The sequence below is a fragment of the Erinaceus europaeus genome, chromosome 13 (genome assembly GCF_950295315.1).
Source record: "Erinaceus europaeus chromosome 13, mEriEur2.1, whole genome shotgun sequence".
In the NCBI taxonomy this organism is placed as follows: domain Eukaryota; kingdom Metazoa; phylum Chordata; class Mammalia; order Eulipotyphla; family Erinaceidae; genus Erinaceus; species Erinaceus europaeus.
Window position 1 is genome coordinate 91,053,645 of NC_080174.1, and position 26,111 is coordinate 91,079,755.

At 40.9% G+C, this 26,111-nt stretch overlaps 1 protein-coding gene across 4 annotated transcripts in view; it reads left to right on the plus strand.

Moving 5' to 3' along the window:
• The window catches only part of LOC107523550 (zinc finger protein 709-like), a 596,771-nt gene extending 571,112 nt beyond the window's left edge, over nucleotides 1-25,659 (plus strand). For 2 of the 4 annotated variants that reach the window (XM_060206430.1, XM_060206431.1), the window contains exons 2-3: nucleotides 19,694-19,751; nucleotides 21,248-25,659. In XM_060206430.1, coding sequence (XP_060062413.1) covers nucleotides 19,694-19,751; nucleotides 21,248-22,412 — 1,223 coding nt within the window. In that variant the 3' untranslated portion in view covers nucleotides 22,413-25,659. Of the gene's footprint in view, nucleotides 1-9,918; nucleotides 10,051-18,366; nucleotides 18,494-19,693; nucleotides 19,752-21,247 lie in introns of all 4 variants that reach the window. The other 2 variants (XM_060206429.1, XM_060206428.1) reach the window with 2 other exon arrangements.
• Nucleotides 25,660-26,111: the final 452 nt, after the last annotated feature.

A 26,111-nucleotide genomic window follows, 5' to 3' on the forward strand; every position in this document is an offset into this window, starting at 1 on the left:
ATAAGTCACAACACTAGGTTCACACTCCTTATACATTAATATTATTCTAGTCTAAGTTTGGGCATAAGTCACAACACTAGGTTTACACTCCTTATACATTAATATTATTCTGTTCTAAGTTTGGGCATAAGTCACAGCACTAGGTTCACACTCCTTATACATTAATATTATTCTATTCTAAGTTTGGGCATAAGTTATAACATATTTGTTCAGGAATCCGAGGTCTCAGCCCTTGTGTTGAAGGGGTCGTGTTTTCTTCATATGGTATATGTAAGGGACACTTAACTGAATGCTTGAATATTTTTGTTTGTGACATTCCATCCCCTTGTTTCCAAGGGCCTAGAAAGCCCGAAAGGTCCAAGGGTCTAGGGGGAGCATGAGAGAAAACTGGGCCGTCCCATATACCAGCTCGCTGTGCCTGCGCTTGCCTGAGGTGCAATGTTTTACATTCCCTCCAATAACTCTGAACTATGTATTGGTGAATACATTCCTCGATAAGAGGCTTTAAGATCATACGAGCTGTGTGTGATTCTAAGGTTGTGGACTGATAGGCCTTGTCTGGTGGGGGGTGTCTAGAGTTCCAGTCTCCTTCCAGGAATGTGAATGTGCCCTCTGGTTGCCTAATTAACATGTATAAAATAAGAAATACTGTGTATATGATCCTTTACCTGTGTAACAGGCTCACAATCCTGCTGCCCAGGTTGCTGTCTGTACTAGAGGGTCCCTGTGTACACATTTCTTAGGATTTAATGGGTCATGCCCTATCAGATGGTGTGCTAGAGTGACCAACTGGTCTTCATCTTCTGGCCCTGGCTTTGAGTAAGTTTTCCAAAACATAATATTGTATTTATATGTACAAAATTGGCAACGAATTTCATTAGGAAAAATGTTTCTACAGAGTCTAGATTGGACATTGGATATTCATATATGAAACAAAACAGTAAGCCTTCAAAATGCGTTTTGTAACAATTATAGAAAAACCAAAATTGATTACTCCATGTTCCCAGATCACACTTCCACCCGGAGTCCCACAGATTTTCTTTCCTGCCATATCTTTGAGACCTGATAGACATGGCCCCAGCAACAGTGGCACACTGGAATGCAAACTCTGACTGTCAGTGAAGAATAACAATTACACAGGTGATCCAAAACATCTCTTTCACCCAATATCACCAATCACAAATATGTATACACAGAAAATCAAGTTGCACAGCTCAGGCCAGAATATCCCCAAATGAGCATCTCTTAATAGCTTACTAGTGGATCTGTGTATAAAGGTGTTGGGTTGTAAAACTCCCACAGTTTCATGTGCATCATGGATCTTTGCCTTGAGCAGCTGTTCCTGTTTCTCTTTCCTTGTGGCAATACCCCATATTTCATTAGCAGTTTTAATAAAATGGTTGTAATTTTCCCATTCTAATTTAAAGTCAGATGGTTTGGTGGTATCAAAATAATGCTCTTCATAGTGTAGAGTGGTGATCAGGGTGGCATTAACGTGACTGCATCTGCACAATTTCCCAGCAGTTATGCGCTGTAGCTTCTGAATAATTGGTTGCTATATAACACCCCTTTGTCAAATTATAAATCATGCTTACTTCTTCCAAGGAGGTTTTATTTAAATAAGTGCACACTAGTTGAGTGGGCACATCTGTACGTATTAAAAAGGTGCAATCACCCAATTCCTTAAGCATTTTTGGCACTAGTGCCTTTGCTAAATTTGTGGTTGCCAATTTTACCTTGGGGAGGCCTTTATGTGTAAATAAGTTTGGTCTTCATTGCAGGTACTCCTCCACAGGTATATACATTGATGTGTTAGTAGTATTCAGATCTGTGCACAAGAAATGGTCCACAGGTATAACCCATTCATTACTCCAGGGTTGAGGAACAACCTGGGTGTGATCGGCTACATAAGTATTATCCAAGAATATTTACAGCAAACTTAGTCTACATATTCCATCTTCACACGAAGATTCACCCTCGGGATTCAGTCTAGTTTGAAATTCTCTAGTCCTTCTCCCAATTCCAGTGGTGAATAAAGTATTTAGTTGTCTTTCTAGCTCCTGGAGTGTAGAAGTGTACATCTGACACATCACTAGATTGTGATTCTCCCCTATCAATGACAGTGTCCTATTGTATTCTTGTTGGTAAGTCTCCTCCACTGCCTTCATCTCAGTCTGCATGGTATTGATAATTATATGCTTAGAATCCAATGCTGTAGATAATGCATGGATGCCTCTGACTGAGTCCTTATTCAGTCTCTCCAAATTAGCTATGTCTGCTCTAAGGGGCTGCATTAGGGTGGCTGCAATACCACCTCCCAATATGCCTCCAACTATTGTTCCAGCCATAAATGCTCCTGCTGCTAGGAACAGTAAAGGTTTCCTTCCCATCCGTTGCGGGGAGGAGTATTGTAAGCTACTCCTAGGAATATTTTTGCCATACTTCCCAGGAGGAGTAAAGGCTGTAAGAGGAAAGGAAATCTGTATTGTCCTGACACGTGGTGTTAGTATCATAGTTACAGGTAATTTCAGGTTGGGTACTGCCATGGGGGCTCTGGTTAAATCTAGGTTTCCTTTTGGTGGAATTAACCATCCTCTAGGGTAATGAGCAGTCTTGAAATAGATCTATTCCGTAGTATTTCCTTTCTTATGTGTAAGAGTTCCTCTATCCACTATGTATGCTCTATGGGTTAAGTTACAAGTCTGGAAATTCATTGGTGTATAGTACACTACATCCCATGGTTGAGTGAATAAATTGGTCATATCCTGTTTGGGTTTCTGTGCTGTCCAATCAGACATATGCCATATTTGAGGTCCAAACTCTGCCTCTTTAAGAGGTATTACATGTGATATGTGGTGTCCAAAGTCCGTCTTAATGGGAGGTAGTATATTGTTGGATAGTATGCCAGCTCCCCCTGGCTTCTGCTTAACCATATGCCTATATAGGGATAGATTTAATCCCATTCAAAGCTTTGGTCTATTTACATAAATCACTTTTACATTTACATAAAGCACTCCCTCCAGGGCATTGGTGATTCAGTGATAGGATTCTCGCCTGCTCTGCCCCCTCCTTGTCACACTCTGATTTTCACCAGTCACTTTTCTCTCCACCCTCTCTATATCACATCCTGTTTCCACCCTACTTGGAGAGTATAAAAACAGCTGCTCTTCTGACTAAAGACACTTGGAAATTGCTTTCCGGCTCCGAGAGTTCCAGAGTGTATCTCCTGCGAAGTTAGTGCGGCACGAGTTCCTGATCCCTCTCCCACGCAGCAGCCTAGATCGGCTCCAGTTGAGTTCTCTCCAACCCAGAGAGCACTAGCTCGGGAAGAAGCACCCTCAGGCTATCCCGGCAGTATATAATAAAAATAATATGGTAGTCCTGTATGTTGTATCTCATGGACTCCTTTCATGATAAGGTTCCATGATTTCCACCACTATAGTGGCTTATTATCTGCCTCCTTAATGTGCTACCTAGGTCTGACTGAGCTATGGTCCAGATCACATCCTGCTAGTGTGAATTTAGAAATGGGTAACACCAGTTTCTGATACTGTCTACTTTTATATCCTGTGAAATTAAATGCTTGCCTTATATGGATGGAGTTATCTGGGAGAGTGAGATGTCTTCCCTAAATTCTATGGTGCCTTCTGTGGCATTAATATCCCACAGTATTGGGATTTCTGAGCTGTCAGCATTAATTCCAAAATCACAACCCTCAATCATAGTATAGGAGGGTATACACCTTCTGGTAAAGGTATGGGTGTTACGAATCTGAAGACAATCTATAAAGGAAAATATCAAATTGTATGCTGTACTTTTGCTATCTTGAACAGGTCCTACCAGAAATTCCTTATATTTATGAATTGATTGTGTCGGCATCCAGGCAACATTACATTAATATAATATATTGGATGTTCAAAACTAATGGGATAGGTTTAGCTATCATAGGCCAGAGGTGTCAGATAGATAGTATAGGTATAGTGTGCTGGAGGTGTTATGTCGGTGTGCTAACTTGTTAGTTTTCTTAAAGTTACTTAATAGAGATCCTGTGGTGATATTCATATCTGTTGTTGTTGCCAGGTGTCGGGCTGCACCGCAGAGAAGAAAGAAAGAGGAGGTCTGGAGTAAGTGGGATACACGAATCTTTATTATAGGATGGGGGGGTGGCTCAGGCCACATGGAGTCAGCCGACAATGGCCGTCCCCACTACGTCACCATGCAGAGAGAGAGAGAGCGTGACCCGAAGGAGTCCAGAGAGAGAGAGAGAGAGGGAGCCGAGAGCCCAGAGAGAGCGAGGGGGGGTGAGGGAGCTTTTATTGGGCGACAACCAGGGGTGACGTGTGGGGGCAGGATTGGTTGAAGGGGGCACTGCTAGGATAACGCGGGGCGTGGTAAAACCTGGGGGCGGAGACTGCATCAGAATAATTCCTCAACATCACATATCTCCAGTTTGATTATAATAATTAATTGCCTTTCCCTTACGGTTATGCGGCCAGTAATTTAAGAGCCATAAGGGTTTCTCTCTCTTGCCTTTATGGTACCCTGGTACAACATAACAAGTGTGGGTAGCTCCCTGTGGTGAACAATACAACTTAGCTTTCTTTTTTTTATATAATTTTTAAAAAATATTTATTTATTCCCTTTTGTTGCCCTTGTTGTTTTATTGTTGTAGTTATTATTATTGTTTTCATTGTTGTTGGATAGGACAGAGAGAAATGGAGAGAGGAGGGGAAGACAGAGAGGAGGAGAGAAAGATAGACACCTGCAGACCTGCTTCACTGCCTGTGAAGCGACTCCCCTGCAGGTGGGGAGCTAGGGTTCGAACCGGGATCCTTATGCCTGTCCTTGTGCTTTGCGCCACCTGCGCTTAACCCGCTGCGCTACAACCCGACTCCCACAACTTACTTTTCTTAGGGGCATTGGATTGCCATGGTTGTGGCCCAGTATCTGTTAAGACTAATGGCATCTGATAAGGATGTACACCTAGAGTCATGATTTTCATCTGCTGTTCTCATGAGGGCCAGTTCTCCAGGGAAGTATTCACAGAAGGCGATACCTCATCATTATAATACCCTAAGTGTCCAGAAAATGGTAGGTTGGGAAATTCCACTACACACAGCCGTAGAGTACTACCACTTGAATTCCTTAAGAACTCACCCTCATTCTGTATGTTGTCCTTTAAAGTCTTGAGGCATATATTTCCCGATGGAATTGGTAGGGCTGGAACTCCTTTTTCCACCAGTTTAGGCTTTACATATTCCCTTTATTACATGCAGTCCAACTCATTGGATTGCATGGATCTACAGATTCAGTGGTGGTGACTGATTCACTAAATTCATAATCCTTCCCTTGCATTGCTTCTGGAGACTCATTATAAGTTATCCTGTTGTCATCATCCCAACTATTTTTAACAACCATGGAGAGGAATGCTCTTCATAGCATCATGTTCATAGACATATCACCATCAAAAGGATGTAAAGTAAAAACTGTTTGAAACACATCCCCTGTTAGTAGCTTAAATGCCATCTGATGTATGTAGCTAGGTGGCCTCTAGTGTGTGGAGTATATTACCAAGGTATCTGTCTTATTGGTCCAAACTTCTGAGAAATAACATTTCAATGGCTTTTTCTCAAACCTTTTAGTATTAACTGAGTCATTGGTTACCAGCATATATATCTTATTAGGATGATATGGGGCTACCCTAGCTCTGTACTGATCACATCCTGAATTCCAGGCATATGTAAGACTGTGAATATTTCTGACAAAATGATGTTAGAAACAACATTACTTTATAGGGTCTCATCAGTCCAGTAGAGAGGGAGATTCCTCTCAGGGTCCACTTCCTTTGGTGTCCATGCCTTCAGTAGCTCTGTAGTTGGCAGTTCTGGTATAGTAGGTTTGCGTTTTGCAGGAGTGCTGGTTGTACCGGAGACAGTACTGATAGTAGTGCCATCTGCCTGAGTGCTAGTGATGACTGCCAAGAATGTGAGGTAACTAACAATGCACAGAGTGTCATATTTGGGGTGTGTAACACTAAGTGTAGTAAGCTCAGGCATTGTGAGGGGTAGGGTGTCCGTGGGGGGTTTAATGTATCTCAGTAGCTCACTAGAGATAACTTTTCGTTTTCCCAACAGAAAGAGGACAGTCAATAATCCCTACATGAGTCCTTTCAGGCATTGTCTTTGCTCCTCGCAAAAGTGTGCCTCAGTCCAGCTGATGGTGTAATTAGCTAGCAGGACTCATAGTCTCCTGTTCCCTGTGATAACGCTTTGGTTGCAGCTATAAATACTCTGGCAAATAGTTGCTGTCTCATGCACAATAGGGCCTCCTAGGTAAATAACACACAGAATAACAACTAACACTAGGATATACCTTGTGCACATCCTTTTATGCTATTTGGTCCAGTTTGGCTAACCTTGAGTCACCCTTGTCCTTAGTAATCCAAGCGGTGTTCCATTGACCTTCTGTCACAATCTCAGCCTTTCCCAGTGATTACAGCCTGTCCATGTAGAGGCAAGTATCTGGTCTAATTAGTTGTTGGTTTGGGAGGTTCACATATTCTGCCTCTCAAATAGGGGAGTCCCTATAGAGTCTAGACCTGTTGTTTAACTCAGAAGATGCCTTTACTATTGCTTCTTGAAGATTTGTATATTCACTGTTCTTTAATTAAGCTTTAATGAGCCCATTCCATCTCTCTACATAACCTGCTGCTATTGGGTTGTAAGCCATATGGAATTCCCATATGATACCTAAGTTCTGTGCCCACTGTTAGATCATGTTTCCAGTAAAGTGGGTTCCTTGAAATCAAGGAGCTAACTGTATGACAATTGGAATACTATATGCTGATATCCAATTCCATAAAGTAAAAGTAGCCAGATTTTGGGAGGGGCTATTGCCACTTCTTGCTAATCCTACACCTGTTCATACATCCACTATTGTACAAGCATATCTGTCCCTGTACTGTTTTAGGGGTCCTATAAAATCTATTTGTAGGGTATGGCTAAAATGTAATTTTATTGCAGTATATCCTGGGTATCTATGAGAAAATCTACTTTGTTCATTTGGACAATTCTTACAGGACCTGACAGCTTCCTTTACTGTGTGCCAAGTGACTTTGGCATTCCTTGCTTTAAACCACTTGTGTGTTCCATGATTCTCAGGATGCCCTAAAAACTCATGCACTTCTAAGATTTCCTCTAGTGTGATGGGTCTAATCTGGGAGTCCCTTTTTAACTTTAATTTTGTTCCTGTGTTTTCTATCACTCTCCATCCCCTGTCTATTTTTCCTATAATGCTGCTAATTTATCAACCTCATTATTATATTTAGTCTGTAAAGATTCATCTTTCTTATGAGCATCTACGTGGTATACCTGAATCTTGATCTGTCTCCCAATCTGGTGTAGCTCCTTCCATGCTTCCTTACTCCAAATAGCCTTTCCATTGATTTTCCAATCTGTATGTTCCCATTTTCCTGACCATAAGGCTATCTCATTCACTACACACCATGAGTCAGAGAACAAATGTAAATCCTTTCTCTCCTTTAAGGACTGTCTGGCAGCTAAAAGAGCTTCTATAACTTCTGCATGCTGTGCAGAGTAGGAGGTGCCTTGATCACTCATGATCATATTATCGGATGGCCGCAACGCCTCGGCTTTCCATCTTACCACATTATTTTGGGTGGTAGAGGAACCATCTGTGAACCAGGCATTAGCCAGAGAGGGGGGGAGTATTGCCCTAGTCCCCATCGTCCAATTGGTACCTGTTTCCGGGGAGGGGAGGGGAGGTGTCGGGGGAGGAATACACCCGTCCCCCAGAGCTTGTTGTAACACCTGCTCCGACACCATGGGTACCATCCCCTTTTCTACCAGAGATACCCCACGAAGAAACTCTGAGAGATACCATTTCCATTGAAGTACCTTTCCTTCCATGAGTAGGCCAGCCCATGCCTCTGCTGGTGCCTTTAGCCAATCTAATATGGGCACGGTAGTTAGAAGTACTACTGGATTATTCCTCAAAATACAGTGGCACATTCTCAAAGCTTCATACACTGTGCATACATATTTTTTAAACAAGGAAAATTTATTCTCTGACCATGGGAATTTTTTACAATAAAATCCTACAGGAGTTAGCCTGCTCTGTTCCCTAACAAATATGTTCCAGTTTCCCCCGCTGGGTTTATAGAGTACATCAATGACTACTGTTTGACCTTCCTTAATATAAGTGAGCTCCTTATGTTCTATAATCCACTTCGTAACTATACCAAAGGCCTCTTCTTGTGGTTTTCCCCATTCAGAATCTTCAGCTTTCTTAGTTATGTCATATAAAGGTTTAAGCACCATTTGTAAGTATGGTATATGGTTTCTCCAATACATGAATGTACCTACTATTGGCTTGAGATTTATTCAGTGCTGTTGGTAGGGCCTTAATTATGTCTTTTGCAGCCTCGGGAATTTTAGGTTCCATGGTTGACCAATGTACTCCTAAGAACTTTACACTTTTGGTAGTCGAGCGGTAGTGCAGTGGGTTAAGCACACATGAAGCTCAAGGACTGATGTAAGTATCTGGGTTCAAGCTCCGGGCTCCCCACCTACAGGGGAGTTGCTTCACAAGCAGTGAAACAGGTCTGTAGGAGTCTATCTTTCTCTCCTCCTCTGTCTTCCCCTCCTCTCTACATTTCTCTCTGTCCTATCCAACAACAATGACAACAGCAATAATAACTACAATGATAAAGAACAACAAGGGCAACAAAAGGGGAAATAAGAGAGAGAGAAAGAAAGAAAGAAAGAAAGAAGAACTTTACACTTTCAGCAGGGCCTGACCTTATCCTGATTAATAGTCCATCCCTGTTGTCTCAGTTGTTTAACAGAGACAACCAGAGCCTGTGTCACAGTGTCATTCTTATCCTTATCTTGTCCTTATTCTTATTCTTATCTTGTCCTTATTCAGTGTCCTTATAATTAAAAGATCATCTACATAAGAAAAACTTTCACATCCTTTTGGTAGGTGTAATGTCTCTAAGCTCCATCTGAGGGTATTATGTGCAATGATAGAATATTTCTGTACCCTTGTGGGACTCAAGTAAACTGACACTGCTTTCCCTGCCATGACAAGGTTGTAATCTCTCTAGATTCTGGTGCTAAAGGTATGGCAAAGTACATGTCAGTTAAGTCTATGGTGGCTAGCCATTTAGGTGAAGCATTCCTAATTCTTAGAAATATATCTACTACATAAGGTAAATGTCCTGGCCTCTTTCCTGTTCTTTTATGAACTCTCCTATAGTCTCCTCTCATCCTCCATTTACCATTGGGCTTCTGAACTGGCCATATTGAGCTGTTATAGTTAAAGCTCTGAGTAGGTTCTGTAATTCCTTCCTTTAACATTATCTGAATTGTTTCACTAATCTCTTCCATTCCTCCCTTAATTGGGTACTGATTGGTGAAGCTAGGTCTGTGGGTGGTCACTTAGTATTAGGTATATTTACAGTGGTTAGGCCACATGGACTTGCTTTAGCAGTTCTCTTCATACATAAAAACTTAGGGAATATCTTACATATTTCTCTTATACCTAAAATATTTTCTAGTGTACTTCAACATGCAAATCTAACTCTAAATTACTTATCATAACTGTTAACTACTAAATATACTATGGGTGCTTTAATCTCTCCTTAGGCTGCTCTCAGCTTTGTGCCATGGGCACTTAACATGCTGCACTACTGCCCGACTCACGTTTTATTTGATTTTTGTGGATGCTTTTGCTGAAGAAAATTAAAGGGTTAGATAGAGATGTCAGTAGAGTTTGTGGGCTTTGTCATGGTCCTAATAGGCAGGATCATACATTAAATGTTTCCATAACCTCTTCTGTTCACATTGCACAGCTAGGGTATTGTACCTTTTATTCACTACAGTATCTTCCATCTAGGGGCCCATACTGTCCAGTGAAGCGACTATGCTGCTAGATTTAAACAGAGTTTGAAGCTATTGCTGTGATTGACCTTCCATTTTCTGGCCTGAAAGACATTTAGGGAAAGAGGAAGAGATGGCAGTTTCTTGGGTAAGTGACTTGCCCCACATCAGAATCTTTCTTATTTCTCTTGAATAATTTGTCCTTTAATTTATACATGTTTAATTTACTGTTTCTCTTTTGCCCATCATATTTCTGTACCTCTGTCTTTTTCTCTCTCTTTCTGCAAGGGTACTGCTCATCCCTGGCTCATCCCTGGCTTATATCCCTGGCTTATGGTCAGTGAATAGAACCTAGAACCTGAGAGCCTCAGGCAGAAACTTTATGTTATTGTCCCCTCTCTTGTATTTCTCTTTCCACTTACTCTGTTTTTCATCATTTAATTTTTTTAAAGTCTCTTTTGATTTTTTTAAATATTTATTTTCCCTTTTGTTGCCTTTGTTGTTTTTAATTGTTGTTGTTGTTGTCATCATTGTTAGATAGGACAGAGAGAAATGGAGAGAGGAGAGGAAGACAGAGGGGGAGAGAAAGACACCTGCAGACCTGCTTCACAGCCTGTGAAGCGACTCCCCTATAGGTAGGAACCCTTTAGCAGGTACTTGTGCTCAGTGCCACGTGCGCTTAACCGCTGCGCTACCACCTGACTCCCTATTATTTAATTATTATTTATATAATGGAAAGACAAAACCATAGGATAAGAGGGGTACAACTCCACACACTTCCCCAGAGCTCCACGTTCCATCTCTTACCCTTATAGCTCTCTTTTTCTTTATCCCTCTGGGACTGTCGACCCAGTGTCATTTATGGGGTCCAGAAGGTGGAAAGTCTGGCATCTGTAATTGCTTCCCCACTGAACATGGGCATTGACAGGTCAGTCCATACTCCCAACCTGCCTCTATCTTTCCCTAGTGGGGCAGAGCTTTGGGGAAGCAGGATTAGTTTATTTTACATTTTTTAAATTCATTTTATTATGATTTTTTAACTTGATTTTTTAATTTTTTAGTTGTCTTTATTTATTTATTTGGATAGAGATAGCTGGAAATCGAGAGGCATAGGTGGGATAGAGAGAAAGAGACACAGGCAGACACCTGCAGCACAGCTTCACCACTCGTGAAGCTTTCCCCCTGCAGATGGGGACCAGGGACTTGAACCTGGGTCCTTGAACACTGTAACATGTGCGCTCAGCCAGGTGCGCCACAACCCGGCACCTTTAAATTTGTTTTAATGAAGGAGTGAGAGGAAGAGAGACTGACCAGAGTACTGCTCAACTCTGGCTTATTGTGATGCTGGGGAATGAAAGCCTCAAGTATGGAAGTATTGTGCATGATCACTATGCTCTCTGCCCAGCCACTTACTCGTAAAACTCTTACTTTTCAATTAGTATTGTTACTGGAACTCTGTGTCAACATTCTTGAATGTCATGTTATATGTAGATACAGATATAAATAGATACAAGAAATGGGGGCAGGGGTGAAGCGCATACAATTGTGAGACTTCCCTCTACAGCTGTTGGAGAGATGGGTCTTGAACCCATCTGGGATCTCTCAGGTGAGCGTTTGTGCTCTCTACTTGATAGGACCCCAGAGAGACCCTGCAAAATAATTTTTGAATACCGATACATAACTAGTGATGTAAATGCAACTCTGTCATACACAGATATTGAGTTTCAAGTCCTGACAACACAGATAGACATGAAAGGGAGGGGAAACTTCATGAGTCTTCCACTGGTGTCTTTCCTCTTTTCTCTCTAATCTTCTATCTAGAGAAAATAAATAAAATCATTTCACCAGGAATAGTGGAATCATACACAAATGAGGTCCATTAGAATACATACTTCCTTATATCCAGAGTCTTCATTTTCTCTCTTTTTTAAAGTAGATTTTGAAAATATTTGTTTATTTATTTAATAAAGGATTGAGACAGAGAGAAATGCATGGGGCAGGGGAAATAGGAAGGGAGAGAGATAGAAACCTGCAGCCCTGCTTCACATTTCATGAAGCTTTCCTCCTGTAGGTGGGGACAGGGGTCTTGAACTGGGTCTTTGCACACTAAAAGGGGACACTTAACCAAGTGTGCCACCACTTGACCCCCTAGCTTTCTTTTTTATCTCTATGCAGAATTCTATATGGGATGAATAATTATGTTGATTAGCGGTGTAGAACTGTTGAAAATATTTTAATTTAAAATTAATTACATTAATCCAATATTCCTACTGAGAAAGATATCTGTCCTGGGATATTCGAGACCTAACACAATTCTGCTTAGTTTCTATGTGTCCTTTCCATAACCTTTGTCTCAGGTATTATAAAAATCAGTAAATGAACAAAAGGGTAATAAACCAGAATTACTCATTTAAAAAAAATAAAATTTATTGTTATCATATACTTGTATCTGACATTCAGGGATGGTGAATGATTTTTTTTTTTTTTCTTTTTCCTCCTTCAGGGTTATTGCTGGGCTCGGTGCCTGCACCATGAATCCACCGCTCCCGGAGGCCATTTTTTCCCCCTTTTGTTGCCCTTGCTGTAGCTTCCTTGTGGTTATTATTATTGCCCTTGTTGATGCAATTCATTGTTGGATAGGACAGAGAGAAATCGAGAGAGGAGGGGAAGACAGAGAAGGGGAGAGAAAGATAGACACCTGCAGACAAGCTTCACCGCCTGTGAAGCGACTCCCCTGCAGGTGGGGAGCCGGGGGCTTGAACCGGGATCCGAACGCCGGTCCCTGCGCTTTGCGCCACATGCGCTTAACCCACTGTGCCACCGCCCGACCCCCGTGAATGATTTTTTAAAAATATTTATTCCCCTTTGTTGCCATTGTTGCTGTTGTTATTGATATTGTCATTGTTGAATAGGACAGAGAGAAATGGAGAGAGGAGGGGAAGACAGAGAGGGGGAGAGAAAGGCAGACACCTTCAGACCGGCTTCACTGCCTGTGAAGTGACTCTCCTGCAGGTGGGGAACTGGGGGCTCAAACCCGGATCCTTATGCCAGCCAGTCCTTGCACTTTGTGCCACCTGTGCTTAACCGCTAAGCTACTGCCTTACTCCCTGATCGATTTTTAATTGTCCTGTAACTAAACACTTCTTGCTTAAAGAGACTATAAATTTCTTTCTGCACATTTACTGTGGTTATTTATGTTACCCTACTGAGTTGTGTGAGAACATATATTGCTGATTAGCCCTTTGATGTATACCATGTAAATATGTTTTCTTATTTTTTTTACTGCATCTCTTTGTCTTGGTGATAGGTCTTGTCATTATACCAAATATTTTCAGTTTGTTGTAGTGTCAGTGGTTCACTTGTCCATTTATTTATTTATCTTTGATGTTGATCTCAGGTCTCTGAAGACATTTCTAAATCAAGTATTAGGTACTGTACTGAGGATGACTTCTATAGATTTTTTGGATACTAGTCTAACATCCAGGTGCTTATGTATTTTGAGTTTAACCATGGTGTCATGTGATGGTGTTTGGTTTTTATATGCATGCGGTGACTGACTCATTTTCTGCAACATCGTTTTTTACAGAGACTTCACCTATTTACTTTCAGCCTCATTTTCTTGCTTTAAACATGTTCTTAGGGATTTTGATGGAGACTGCATAGCATGTATATGCCACTTTTAAAATGGTCATTTAGTTTAGAAAATCATTAGTAATTCACCAGTAATCAACATTTTTGTTTGCCTTATGTCTTTATTTTCATAGCAATTTATAGTTTTTGAAGATTATGTATGGGAGTCAGGCAGTAGCACTGTGGGTTAAGTGCATGTAGTGCAAAACAGTTTTCTTTTGCCCTCTTATTTTTTTCTGCCACCATGATATTTCTTGAGCTCAGTCAGAGCATGAATCCAATACTCAAGGAAGCCATTTTTTCTTTCCATTTTATTTGATAGGGTAGCAAGAAATGGAGAGTGGAACAGAGGTCAAGAAAGAGCCATGTGCAGGCCTGTTCACTGCTTATGAAGTATCCCCCACTCAGGAGGGAAGAAAGCCTCGAACCTCCATTTGTGTCTGTACTATCCAATAATGACAAGATCGATAACAACAGCAACAATAAAAACAACAAGGGCAACAAAAGGGAAAATAAATATAATAACAATTTGTTTTTTAAAAATTATATTTTACTTCCTATTATAGAGGGAAATTGAGAGGGATGTAGATTACTGGATAACAGTTGTTTTCTCTGCCACCAGGGTTATTTCTTGAGCTCAGTGTCAGACCTTTTGCTCAAGAAATGTATTTTTTCTTTCCATTATATTTGACAGGACAGAAAGAAATGGAGAGTGGAACAGGGGTAGAGAGAGAGATACACCTCCAGGCCTGTATCACTGCTCATGAAGTGTCCCTCTCTCAGGTGGGAAGCAGTTCTCAATCCTAGGTCCTGGGTCATGGTAATATGTACACTTAACTAGGTGCAACAGTGCCCTGCACCTGATAATTCTTATTTATTTTATTTATTCCCTTTTGTTGCCCTTGTTGTTTTTTAATTGTTGTAGTTATTATTGTTGTTGTCGTTGCTGGATAGGACAGAGAGAAATGGAGAGAGGAGGGGAAGACAGAGAGGAGGAGAGAAAGATAGACACCTGCAGACCTGCTTCACCGCCTGTGAAGCGACTCCCCTGCAGGTGGGGAGCCGGGGTTCGAACCGGGATCCTTATACCAGTCCTTGTGCTTTGCGCCACCTGCGCTTAACCCGCTGTGCTACAGCCCGACTCCCTTGTTTAACATTCTTGGCGGTTTTTTACTTTTTTTTTTTTTTTTTTGAAAAATGACACTACAGAGAACCATAATGTGGTATGATCACTCTAAATAGTATACTTGCCATGCTTCCATAATGACACTACTTTTATAAAGAGCCATGCATGGCTAGAAATGTTTCATTTCCAACAAATTTATCATAATCATCATGTGTTCTTTTTTATCCCGTTTTTTTTAATCACTGTGGATTCATTATAAATTCATTACACCCATGGTCCCGGAGGTGGCACAGTGATAAAACTTTGGATTCTTAAGCATAAGGCCCCGAATTCAATCCCCAGCAGCACATGTGCCAGAGTGATGTCTGGTTCTTTCTCTCTCCTATCTTTTTCATAAATAAAATATTTAAAAAAATTTTCATTACACCCAGTGGCCATTTTTTTTCTTATTTATATTTTGTGTTTTATATAGGTGAAGAGAATTTAATAATGAAATTGAAGTAGAGCTATCTCTATCTCTCTGTGTGTGTCAGTTGAAATTATTATTTATGTGTGATAAATGAAATTAATGTTTATTTTCTTTTAATGAGGAACTGAAGGTACTAAGAAGACACACCAGACTTTGAGCTCTACGTCCCCAGGGTCTATAGGTTCAATTCCAGTTACTTTCTACTTCACTCTCCCTATCAAATTGTTTTTTATGTATATAAACTTTACATTATAAATAAGGAAGACAGTATCCACAACTGCTCAGCACTTGTGAAGAGTGCCTCACTGTTGGTATGCTTCTAATTCTGCTTCTAAAACCCCTTCTGTTTCATTGCTTTAATCCCCCTGCTTAACACTTCAAAGCAGCTTCGCAAGCTATTCCTCGTGGGAGACGTGCTAACTATACGCCTTGTCTTGATGCTGAATGCAAGCAACTACTAAAGCAGTATGATGAGTCGGGCGACCCAGATGTGGCCGACCATCTCATTGCCTCCCTGGATGCAGCACGCCAAGCCCGCTGGCAACAACTCACGGAAAGTCTGAACTTCACCCACTCAAGTAGGAAGGCCTGGAAGCTTCTTCACAGACTGGGTGCCGGTAGCCAACCCCCTCCCGTCTCCCATCCTCCCGTATCTCCAAACTCAGTGGCCAGTCACCTAACTCAAGTTGGACGTGCTAAGATCGACCCAGTCTGGAAAAGAGAAATTCCCCATGAGTGGTCATCCCACTTCCGGTCATCTCGTCCATCTCCAAAACTCTCTCCCTTTACACTGTCTGAACTGGAAGACGCTTTGAAGAGGGTTAAACTGGGAACGGCTGCTGGCTATGATAACGTCACCCCAGAACTCATTCTTAACTTGGGCCCCACGGCAAAGAAGTGGCTCACTACATTCCTGTCCCACATCTTGGAATCCGAATCTATGCCCAAAATTTGGCGTCGTGCGAAGATAATAGCAGTTTTGAAACCAAAGAAAGACCCAACACTGGCCGCCAGCTATAGACCAATTTCTCTCCTCTCCGTGTGTTACAAACTCCTTGAGAGGCTGCTTCTGTCACGAATTTCTCCTCTTACAGAGAAATTCCTATCACCCGCCCAAGCTGGTTTCCGCCCAGGAAGATCTACCTGCGAACAAGTCCTGGCCCTCTCAACTTACATTGAAAATAGATTCCAGAAGAATTTAAAGACGGGTGCTGTCTTTGTTGATCTCACAGCAGCCTATGATATGGTCTGGCACCGTGGTCTCCTAGTCAAGATCTCAAGATGCCTGCCTCCATGGGTGGCCAACACTATATCATTTCTTCTCCAAAACAGAAGATTCCGGGTGCATCTGGGGGACAAGTCTAGCAGATGGAGACTTGTCTCAAGTGGCCTCCCCCAGGGCTCTGTTCTGGCTCCTACGCTATTTAATATTTACATCAATGACCTTCCAGAAACTTCTTCAAGGAAGTTCATCTACGCCGATGACATCTGCTGTGCAACTCAGGCATCCAAGTTTGACATCCTTGAGGAAACACTCACGAAAGACATGTCTCTGATATCAGATTACTGTAAAAAATGGTGACTAATCCCTAGCACTGCAAAAACGGTATCATCTGTTTTCCATCTACACCATGCCTCGGCCTCACGTGAGCTTAATGTGCAGCTTGACGATATGAGAATCTGGCATGAAGCCCAGCCAGTCTATCTTGGCGTTACTCTCGATCGCACCCTGTCATTTCACGATCATCTCATAAAAACTGCAGCAAAGGTGGGTGTAAGGAGTAACATCATTGCAAGACTGGCCAGCTCCTCATGGGGCGCGAGCGCTTCCACACTACGATCATCATCTCTGGCATTATGCTATTCCACTGCAGAATACTGTGCCCCAGTATGGTTCTGTAGCCCCCATGTCCACTTGGTCGATTCAAAATTATACTCCTCCATGAGGTTAATTTCTGGACCCATCCGTTCCACCCTGGTTCCATGGCTGCCAGTTCTTAGCAACATCACCCCACCAGATATTCGTCGGGATGCGGCATCATCTAAGTTCATTTCCCACATCTACGCTCGACCGGACCTGCCAATATGCTCGGTTATCTTCGCCCACCCTGTCCAACGCTTGACGTCTCGTCATCCAATCTGGTCCCCTACGCCTACACTGAACTTCTCTGTTCCAGTCTCTTGGAAACAGAGTTGGCAGTCAGCTGAGGTAAAGAACAAACACCTCATCACAGACCCCTGCAAGCGTCAACCCAGCTTTGACCTAGCACGTTATGATTGGGCCCTCCTCAATCGCTATCGAACAGGCCATAGCCGGTGTGCCGCTATGTTCCATCGCTGGGGAGCCAGAGATGACCCGAACTGCCCCTGCGGCTACAGACAGACTATGACCCACATAGTCAACAACTGCCACCTCTCTAGATTCAAAGGAGGTCTCGAAACTTTACATCAGGCTCAACCTGACGCTGTTGACTGGCTACGGAAGAAGGGCAAACGCTAGAAGAAGAACACTGTATTCTGTTTACATAACCACTGTTACCTAAGCACTGCCCTGTAGGGCATTGGTTTAATCCCCACTGTTTCACAATGTCTTTTTTTCTCTGCCCCCTCTCCTAGTACACCCTGATTTCCACCAGACTTTTTTCGTTCCACCCTCTCTACGTCACATCCTGTTTCCACCCTACTTGACAAGTATATATATAAGGACAGAATTGTGATTAGAGAGGGTGGAGCAAAAAAGATATAATGAACCAGTGGGGATTAAACCAGTGCCCTGCAGGCAGGGTAATTCCTAGGTAACTGGTTATGTAAATAGAATACAGTGTTGGGGGGTTGTGAAACAGAAGGGGTTTTAGAAGCAGAATTAGAAGCATACCAACACCTCACCTCTGTGCATGTGAGAACTAGGATATTGAATCTAGGTCCATTATATGGCAATGTAAGCACCCTATGAATTATATTCCCACACAGTTTTTAATTATTTACTAATTACAAAACTATAGAGGGGGAAAAGTGAGAATAGGGTTATCTTTCTGTACTCAGGGTCTCGTGAAAGAGAGTCCAGTTTTCTAATCAATGTACCAACTTCTAGAGCATGATTAAGAGGTATTTGATTTTCAAGTCATCAAAGACATGTTTGCAGATGAGACAATCATTCACAGGCTTCCTAAATTAGAAACTGAATGGCTAATCTGCTGTCACTTGCATTTTCTCACATGATCACATTGCACATATTTTAGGGCTCAGTGACCTATGAAGATGTAACTGTGATATTCACTCAAGAGGAGTGGGCACTATTAAATCCTTCAGAGAAGAAACTCTACAGAGATGTGATGTATGAAAACTTGAGGAACTTTCTTTCAATAGGTAATATAATTGCCTTAATTTTTTTTTAATTTCTTTATTGGGGAATTAATGTTGTACATTCAACAGTAAATACAATAGTTTGTACATGTATAACATTCCCCAGTTTCCCATATAACGATACAACCTCCACTAGGTCCTCTGTCATCCTTCATGGACCTGTATTCTCCCCACCCACCCACCACAGTGTCTTTTACTTTGGTGTGATACGCCAATTCCAGTTCAGGTTTTACTTGTGTTTTCGTTCCTGATCTTGTTCTTCAACTTCTGCCTGAGAGTGAGATCATCCCATATTCATCCTTCTGTTTCTGACTTATTTCATTTAACATGAATTTTTCAAGGTCCATCCAAGATCGGCTGAAAACGGTGAACCATTTTTTACAGCTGAGTAGTATTCCATTGTGTATATAGACCACAACTTGCTCAGCCACTCATCTGTTGTTGGACACCTCGGTTGCTTCCAGGTTTTGGCTATTACAAATTGTGCTGCCAAGAACATATGTGTACACAGATCTTTTTGGATAGATGTGTTGGGTTCCTTAGGATATATCCCCAGGAGAGGAATTGCAGGGTCATAAGGGTAGGTCCATTTCTAGCCTTCTGAGAGTTGTCCAGACTGTGTTTCTCAGCCTTTTGGATCTCTTCTGTGGTGAATATTCAGTCCAAGTCCTCCCCCCATTTTTGGATGGGGTTGTTGTCTTGTTGTTGAGTTTGGCAAGCTCTTTATATATGTTGGTTATTAAACTCTTGTCTGATGTATGGTATGTAAAGATCTCCCATTCTGTGAGGGGTCTCTTGATTTGGGTAGTGGTTTCTTTTGCTGTGCAGAAGCTTTTTAATTTGATGTAGTCCCATAGGTTTACATTTGCCTTAGTCTTCTTTGTAATTGGATTTGTTTCATTGAAGATGTCTTTAAAATTTATGCGGAAAAGAGTTCTGCCAATATTTTCCTTTAAGTATTGGATAGTTTTGTGGTCTAACCTACAAGTCCTTGATCCACTTGAATTTACTTTTGTATTTGGTGAAATACATTGGTTCAGTTTCATGCCTTAATTTTTCAACTAGAAGACAAATCACTTTTTGTTCACCAGTGTAGAAACAGAGATACTGTTCAGTGAGCAAGGTTTGATTGTGTCTCATGATGGATCAAGAATTCAATCTATTTGTAAAATCTCTAATACTTTTTATATTTTGTAATTTTAGAAAAGATACAAGAACATTCCACAAAAGGGCAGCATAACCTACATGGGGGTAAACAAAGGTGAGAGTTACATTTACAATAAATCATTATTTGTCACCTAAAAAGCCACTGTGTTTTCAAAAATGTTGTCTTTGTAATTTACTGAGATCAGGTGCCTGCATGTTTTCCCAGTATAAGTAGACTCATGGGTTCATAATTGTGTGCTCTCTACTGACTTAACAATTGCATAGGACCCCTTTGAATACGGTTCATTCAGAAAATGAAATTTATAGTCACTGCCACAAATAGAACAATTTTTTAAATAAGCAAATCAAAAATATTTCATGACTAGGTTATAGAATAGTAGGACAAGTGACTCCAATGTGATATATGTGATGTACATGACTGAAGTTCCCATCTGAGTACCATAATGATGCTCTACATTATCTGTGTTTTCTCCACTTTATAGGAAAGTCTTTCTCACATGTAACAAGTAAATGGAATTTTTTAAATGGGGGCAAAGATGCTAAGTATTTATAAAATAGTACACTTGGATTTTGTCGTTGTTAGATAGGACATAGAGGAATGGAGAGAAGAGGGGAAGACAGAGGGGGAGAGAAAGATAGACACATGCAGACCTACTTCACCACCTGTGAAGCAACCCCCCTGAAGGTGGGGAGCCAAGGGCTCAAACCACGATCCTTGCAAATATCTATATTTTTATGATACTTAGAGGTAGCCCTTCTAGAAAAGATCAATATTTTCAGTGAAAATTTTCAACAGAAAGCCAAAACTTGCTATTAACAAATAGAAGTTCAGTTAATGCATGCAAAATACCTGTAATGATATCATTATATTTGGCATGATATATTTTTATGAAAGTATTTAGGTATTATGAGTTTTTATTTTTATTTATTTATTTATGTATTGGATAGAGACACCCAGAAATCAATAGGAATGGGGAGGTAAGAGAGGAGAGACAAAGACTCCTGCATTCCTACTTCACCACTTGCAAAGCTTTCCTCCTGCAGGTAGGGTCAGGGCCTTGAACCCTGTTCTTTGCTCGTTGTAGCATGTGCACTCAGCCAGGTACACCACTGCCCAGCTCTTTTTACCATTTTTTAAATTTTACTTTTAACTTGAGGCCTTTTTATTATTTTTCAATATTTGTGATTTTTCACTATATGTTTTTTAAAAACAATTATTATCCCTTTTGTTTTCCTTGTTTTTTATTGTTGTTATTGATGTTGTCATTGTTAGATAGGACAGAGAGAAATGGAGAGTGGAGGGAAAGACAGAGGGGGCGAGAAAGAAACCTTCAGACCTGTTTCACCGCCTGTTAAGCGACTCCCCTGCATGTGGGGAGCTGTGGGGTCAAACGAGGATCCTTATGCTTTGCAATACTTGCTCTTAACCTACTGTGCTACCGCACGACTCCCTCAGTATATGTTTTAGTTAAATCTATTTCTAATGTCTGATTTTGTGTCTTATTAAGTAAAATAATTTCCTGCATTTTGACAATCAATTACAGTGTTATTCATTAAAATGTCATTAATTAATTGCTCATTATTTTACAGTAATGCAACAGTAAAAATCTCTGAGGGCAAAGATAGTCAGAATGCTAGAATATCTCAAGAATGTGAAGTATACAACAAATTATTCACTTATCCTGTTAATCTTCAAAAACATGAAAATATTCACAGTGGATGGAAACTTTATGAATATAAACAATATAATAGAACATTCAGGAGATCCAGTAATCTTTGGAAACATGATAAAACTCACAGTGGAGATAAACCTTATGAGTGTAAACTGTGTTGTAAAACATTTAGTTGTTCCAGTAGTCTTCGGACACATGAAAGAATTCACAGTGGAGAGAAGCCCTATGAATGTAAACTATGTAGTAAAAGATTCAGGCAATCCAGTAATCTTCGGACACATGAAAGAATTCACAGTGGAGAGAAACCCTATGAATGTAAACTGTGTAGTAAAACATTCCGGCATTCTGGCGGTCTTCAGCAACATGAAAGAATTCACAATGGAGAGAAACCTTATAAATGTAAACAATGTAGTAAAACATTTAGTTGTTCCATTCATCTTCAGACACATGAAAGAATTCACAGTGGAGAGAAACCCTATGAATGTAAAGAATGTAGTAAAACATTCAGTTTTTCCAGTAGTCTTCAGAGACATGAAAGAATTCACAGTGGAGAGAAACCCTATGAATGTAAACAATGTACTAAAACATTCAGTTGTTCCAGTTATCTTCGGACACATGAAAGAATTCACAGTGGAGAGAGACCCTATGAGTGTAAACAGTGTAGTAAAACATTCAGTTGTTCCAGTCATCTTCGGACACATGAAAGAATTCACAGTGGAGAGAAACCCTATGAATGTAAATATTGTAGTAAAACATTCAGTTTTACTAGTGTTCTTCGGACCCATGAAAGAATTCACAGTGGACAGAAACCCTATGAATGTAAACTATGTAGTAAAACATTCATTTGTTCCAGTAGTCTTCGGAAACATGAAAGAATTCACAGTCGTGAGAAACCCTATGAATGTGAACTATGTAGTAAAACATTCACTTATTCCAGTAGTCTTCGGACACATGAAAGAATTCACAGTGGAGAGAAACCCTATGAATGTAAACACTGTAGTAAAACATTCATTTCTTCCTGTCATCTTCGGAGACATGAAAGAATTCACATTGGAGAGAAACTCTATGAATGTAAACTGTAGTAAAACATTCAATTGTTTCAGTCATCTTCAGTCACATGAAAGAATTCATAGTGGAGAGAAACCCTTTGAATGTAAACTATGTAGTAAAACATTCACTTGGTCCAGTAGTCTTTGGAAACAAAGGAATTTACAGTGGTGAGAAACCCTATGAATGTGAACTATGTAGTAAAACATTCAGAGATTCCATTAGTTATCAGAAAAACATGAAAGTATTCACAGTGGAAGGGTGGCTGGTAGATAGCATTACAGTTATGCAAACAGACTCTCATGCCTAAGGCTCCAAAGTTCCAGGTTTAATCCCCTGCACCACCATAAGCCAGAGCTGAGCAGTGCTCTAGTAAAAAAAAAAAAAAAAAAAGTACAGTGGAGAGAAATACTATGAATGTAAATTATGTAGTAAAACATTCAGTTCTTCCAATAGTCTTCGAACACATGAAATAATTCACAGTGGAGAGAAACCCTATGAATATAAACAATGAGATAAAGCATTCACAGTTTCTAAGTCTCTTCAGTTACATGAAAGAACTTACAGTGGAGAGAAAGAAACCTCATAAATGTAACCATGTAGTCTAAGATTCACTTAAGCCAGTTTTCTTAAGAGATTTGAAAGATCTCACAGTGGAAAGAAACCCAGTGAATGTAAACAGCAAAACATTGATTCAAGCCTGTCATCTTTGTCAACATGAAATAACTCACAACGGAGAAAAATTATTCTGGTCCTCTTTGTAGTCATGAAAGAATTCACAGTGAAGCAAAACCCTATGAATGTAATAAAGCTTTAGATGTTCCACTAAATTCAAATACATGAAAATATTCACAATGTAAATCAGTCTTTTAAGCATAAACTACTAAGATTAGAAAGAGGGATGCAACCTGAGACATGATGCAGAGGCTAGTGGTTAAATATAATAGTTCTCAGGCGTGAGCTTCTGCACTCCATGGGTAGTTATGTTTTTTTATTGTCTTAACTCTCCATTTTAATATATAACGATAATATATATAAGTATATCTTAATATAAGTAAATATAGCTAAATAATTGTAGGGACCACAGTTCCATGATACAAGTGAATGCATACCTCTGAATATTCTATAAATGTAAGGAATATGTGTAAGTACTTTGATTCTTTGTCTTAAATTCTAATATATGAAAAAAATCCACTTGGTACTGAGAACTTACAGATGTCAACAATGCTTAAATGTATTCTAATTGATAATGGTTTTTGCACATATATAATCACTGGAATTAGAAAAACAATTCTTGCCCCGGAGGTCGGGTGGTAGCGCAGCAGGTTACACATTGGGATACATTGGTGAGCTTGTCTGCCCAGGGAAGTCAGGATGGCGTTATGGTAGCATCTGCATAGCACCTTGGTGACTGAAAGGAGGTAAGGTATAAAGCAGCACAAATTGTTTAATAAACAGCATCCAAAGGTAGAAATAGAGCAGATGAAATTAGGGGTCTTTATGTGGGAAGAAGCTAGTAAGTCTATTTTAGGTATGTTCTGAGGAGCCTATGACTTTAGTAATTTTTACCTGACCCAGACTGCTAACATGCAGGTGGACTAAAAACATAGTCTGGGAACATGGTGTCAGAGTTGAGAATAGGACTAGAAAGCTGGATTAGAGCAGAGAGTGGCAAAGTACATAAAAAAAAATTGGGATAGGAGGAGGAGATAGAGAGGAAGAGATACCTGAAGCCCAGATTCACAATTCACCCTGCTGGTGGGGAGGAGTGTCTTGAACCCGGATCCTAAAGCACAGTGGTTAGTGCCTTCACTGAGTGGGCAGAAGACTGTGTAGACCAGTGGTTAGTGCCTTCACTGAGTGGGAGCAGCACTTTGTATACCAGTGGTTAGTGCCTAAAGCACTATAATTTGAGTGCTTAACCAAGTGTGCCACTGCCTGGCCCCACATCCTGTTTTTGATGAGAACTTAAAAGTCGTTTGCATTGCTCAGGACATGTTTGACCACACTGTTTTGTATCCTAGCACATGACCTTTAAAGAGAGAGAGAGAAGTTATTGATCCCAGCTTCTGCACCCCCAAAAGAATTTTGGTCCATTCTCCCAGAGGTCCATGATAGAGGGAAGATAACCAGAGGGCTGGACTCCAACTCCATCAGGACCCAGAGAGAGAAAAGGAAAAAAGGAAGAGCATTTGGATATAGTCATAGGTGTAGTTGTGGCGTGGAGAGGAAGAGAAGAGCTGGGGAGACAGCATAATGGTTATGGAAAAGACCTTCATGCCTGAGGTACCAGAGGTCCCAGGTTCAATCCCCGACCCAATGATAAGCCACAGCTAAGCATTCCCCTGGAAGGAAAAAACAAAGAAAAAGGAGTGGTCCATGAGGTGATATAGAGGATAAAGCATTGGACTCTCAAGTGTGAGGTCCTGAGTTCAATCCTGGGCAGCACATGTACCAGAGTTATGTCTGATTCTTTCTCTTCCTATCTTCTTCATGAATAAAGAAAAAAAAAAGAAAAAAATTTTTTTCTATGGAATGGAAAAGAAGATTGGACCGTGAGGAAAAAAATAAAAAGATAAATATAGACAGTTTTAGAAATAATAATTAACCCATATCTGCAACCTTGTGAGAATTGCTGTTGATTCCAGTTGAGAGATTGGGGACACAGGACTCAGGGAACAATGTGGAATGATGCCCTTGTATCTTATAATTTTGTAAATCAATATTAAGTCACTAATAAAATTGAAAAATATTTCAGGAGGAAATATTTGACCTGAGGAGTTCGTCTGTCCTGTCAGTCTCTCTACCGAGAGGTTAAGCAAGGAGGGACAGAAGTAACTCCAAAGGTGTGCCTCATCTTATCAGACTCCCTGCCTCACAAAGCACCCAGCATTCATGATACTATGGCCATTAGATAAAAAGGGGGAGAGGTCAGTGAAATTGTGAGAGGCCTCACAAAGCATTAAGCCAGCTCCCCCTGTGTGACCCTGCATTCCTGATACTATAGCATATCTACATAATCATTGTTTTGCCTGAGAGACCCTCACCCATTCCATTCCTTTGATCTATCTTCTTTCTACCCTCCCTGCCTGCAGGGTATCATTAATCCTACCAGTTAAAATTAAAACCCTAGCAACAGTTACTAAGGAAGTTCCTACCTTTCCAGCCTGATTTAGCCTTTCTCCACCCCCTACCTAGCCATTTCCATTTCTTACTTGCCCCTTCCGGGTGTACCATTTAAAAGCGTTCACTCTCTGATCAATAAAGTCATTGCACTGTGGTGCCATGAGTTCATGAGTCATCTCTCTCGCATTGCTGAGTGAGTAGCCGCCCAGGCTGGCTCCAGTTGAGTTGTCTCCAACCCAGAGAGTATGTGCCCGGGTAGAAGCACTCCCACGCTAGCGCGACATCTAACACACCAATGTGGGACCTACCCCACAGGCTCCACACAAGCCGCAGACGTACGAAGGCACCCCAAGTAAGTTCATGACTGCTTGGCTCTCGGCAGCCTTGCATTTATGAAGGCACTGCGGTTCCTTCCCCCCCCCCCCCTTCTGCATGCATCCTTTGCTTGCAGAAGACTTTTATGCTGAGGCTCTACGGTCCTAAATTCAATCCCTACCACCACCATAAACTAGAGTTGAGCATTATCCTGTATACCCCATATCTACACCTCATTAATAAGAAAAAACTACTACTATAACATGGTCCTGGAGCTGGGTGGTGGTACAGTG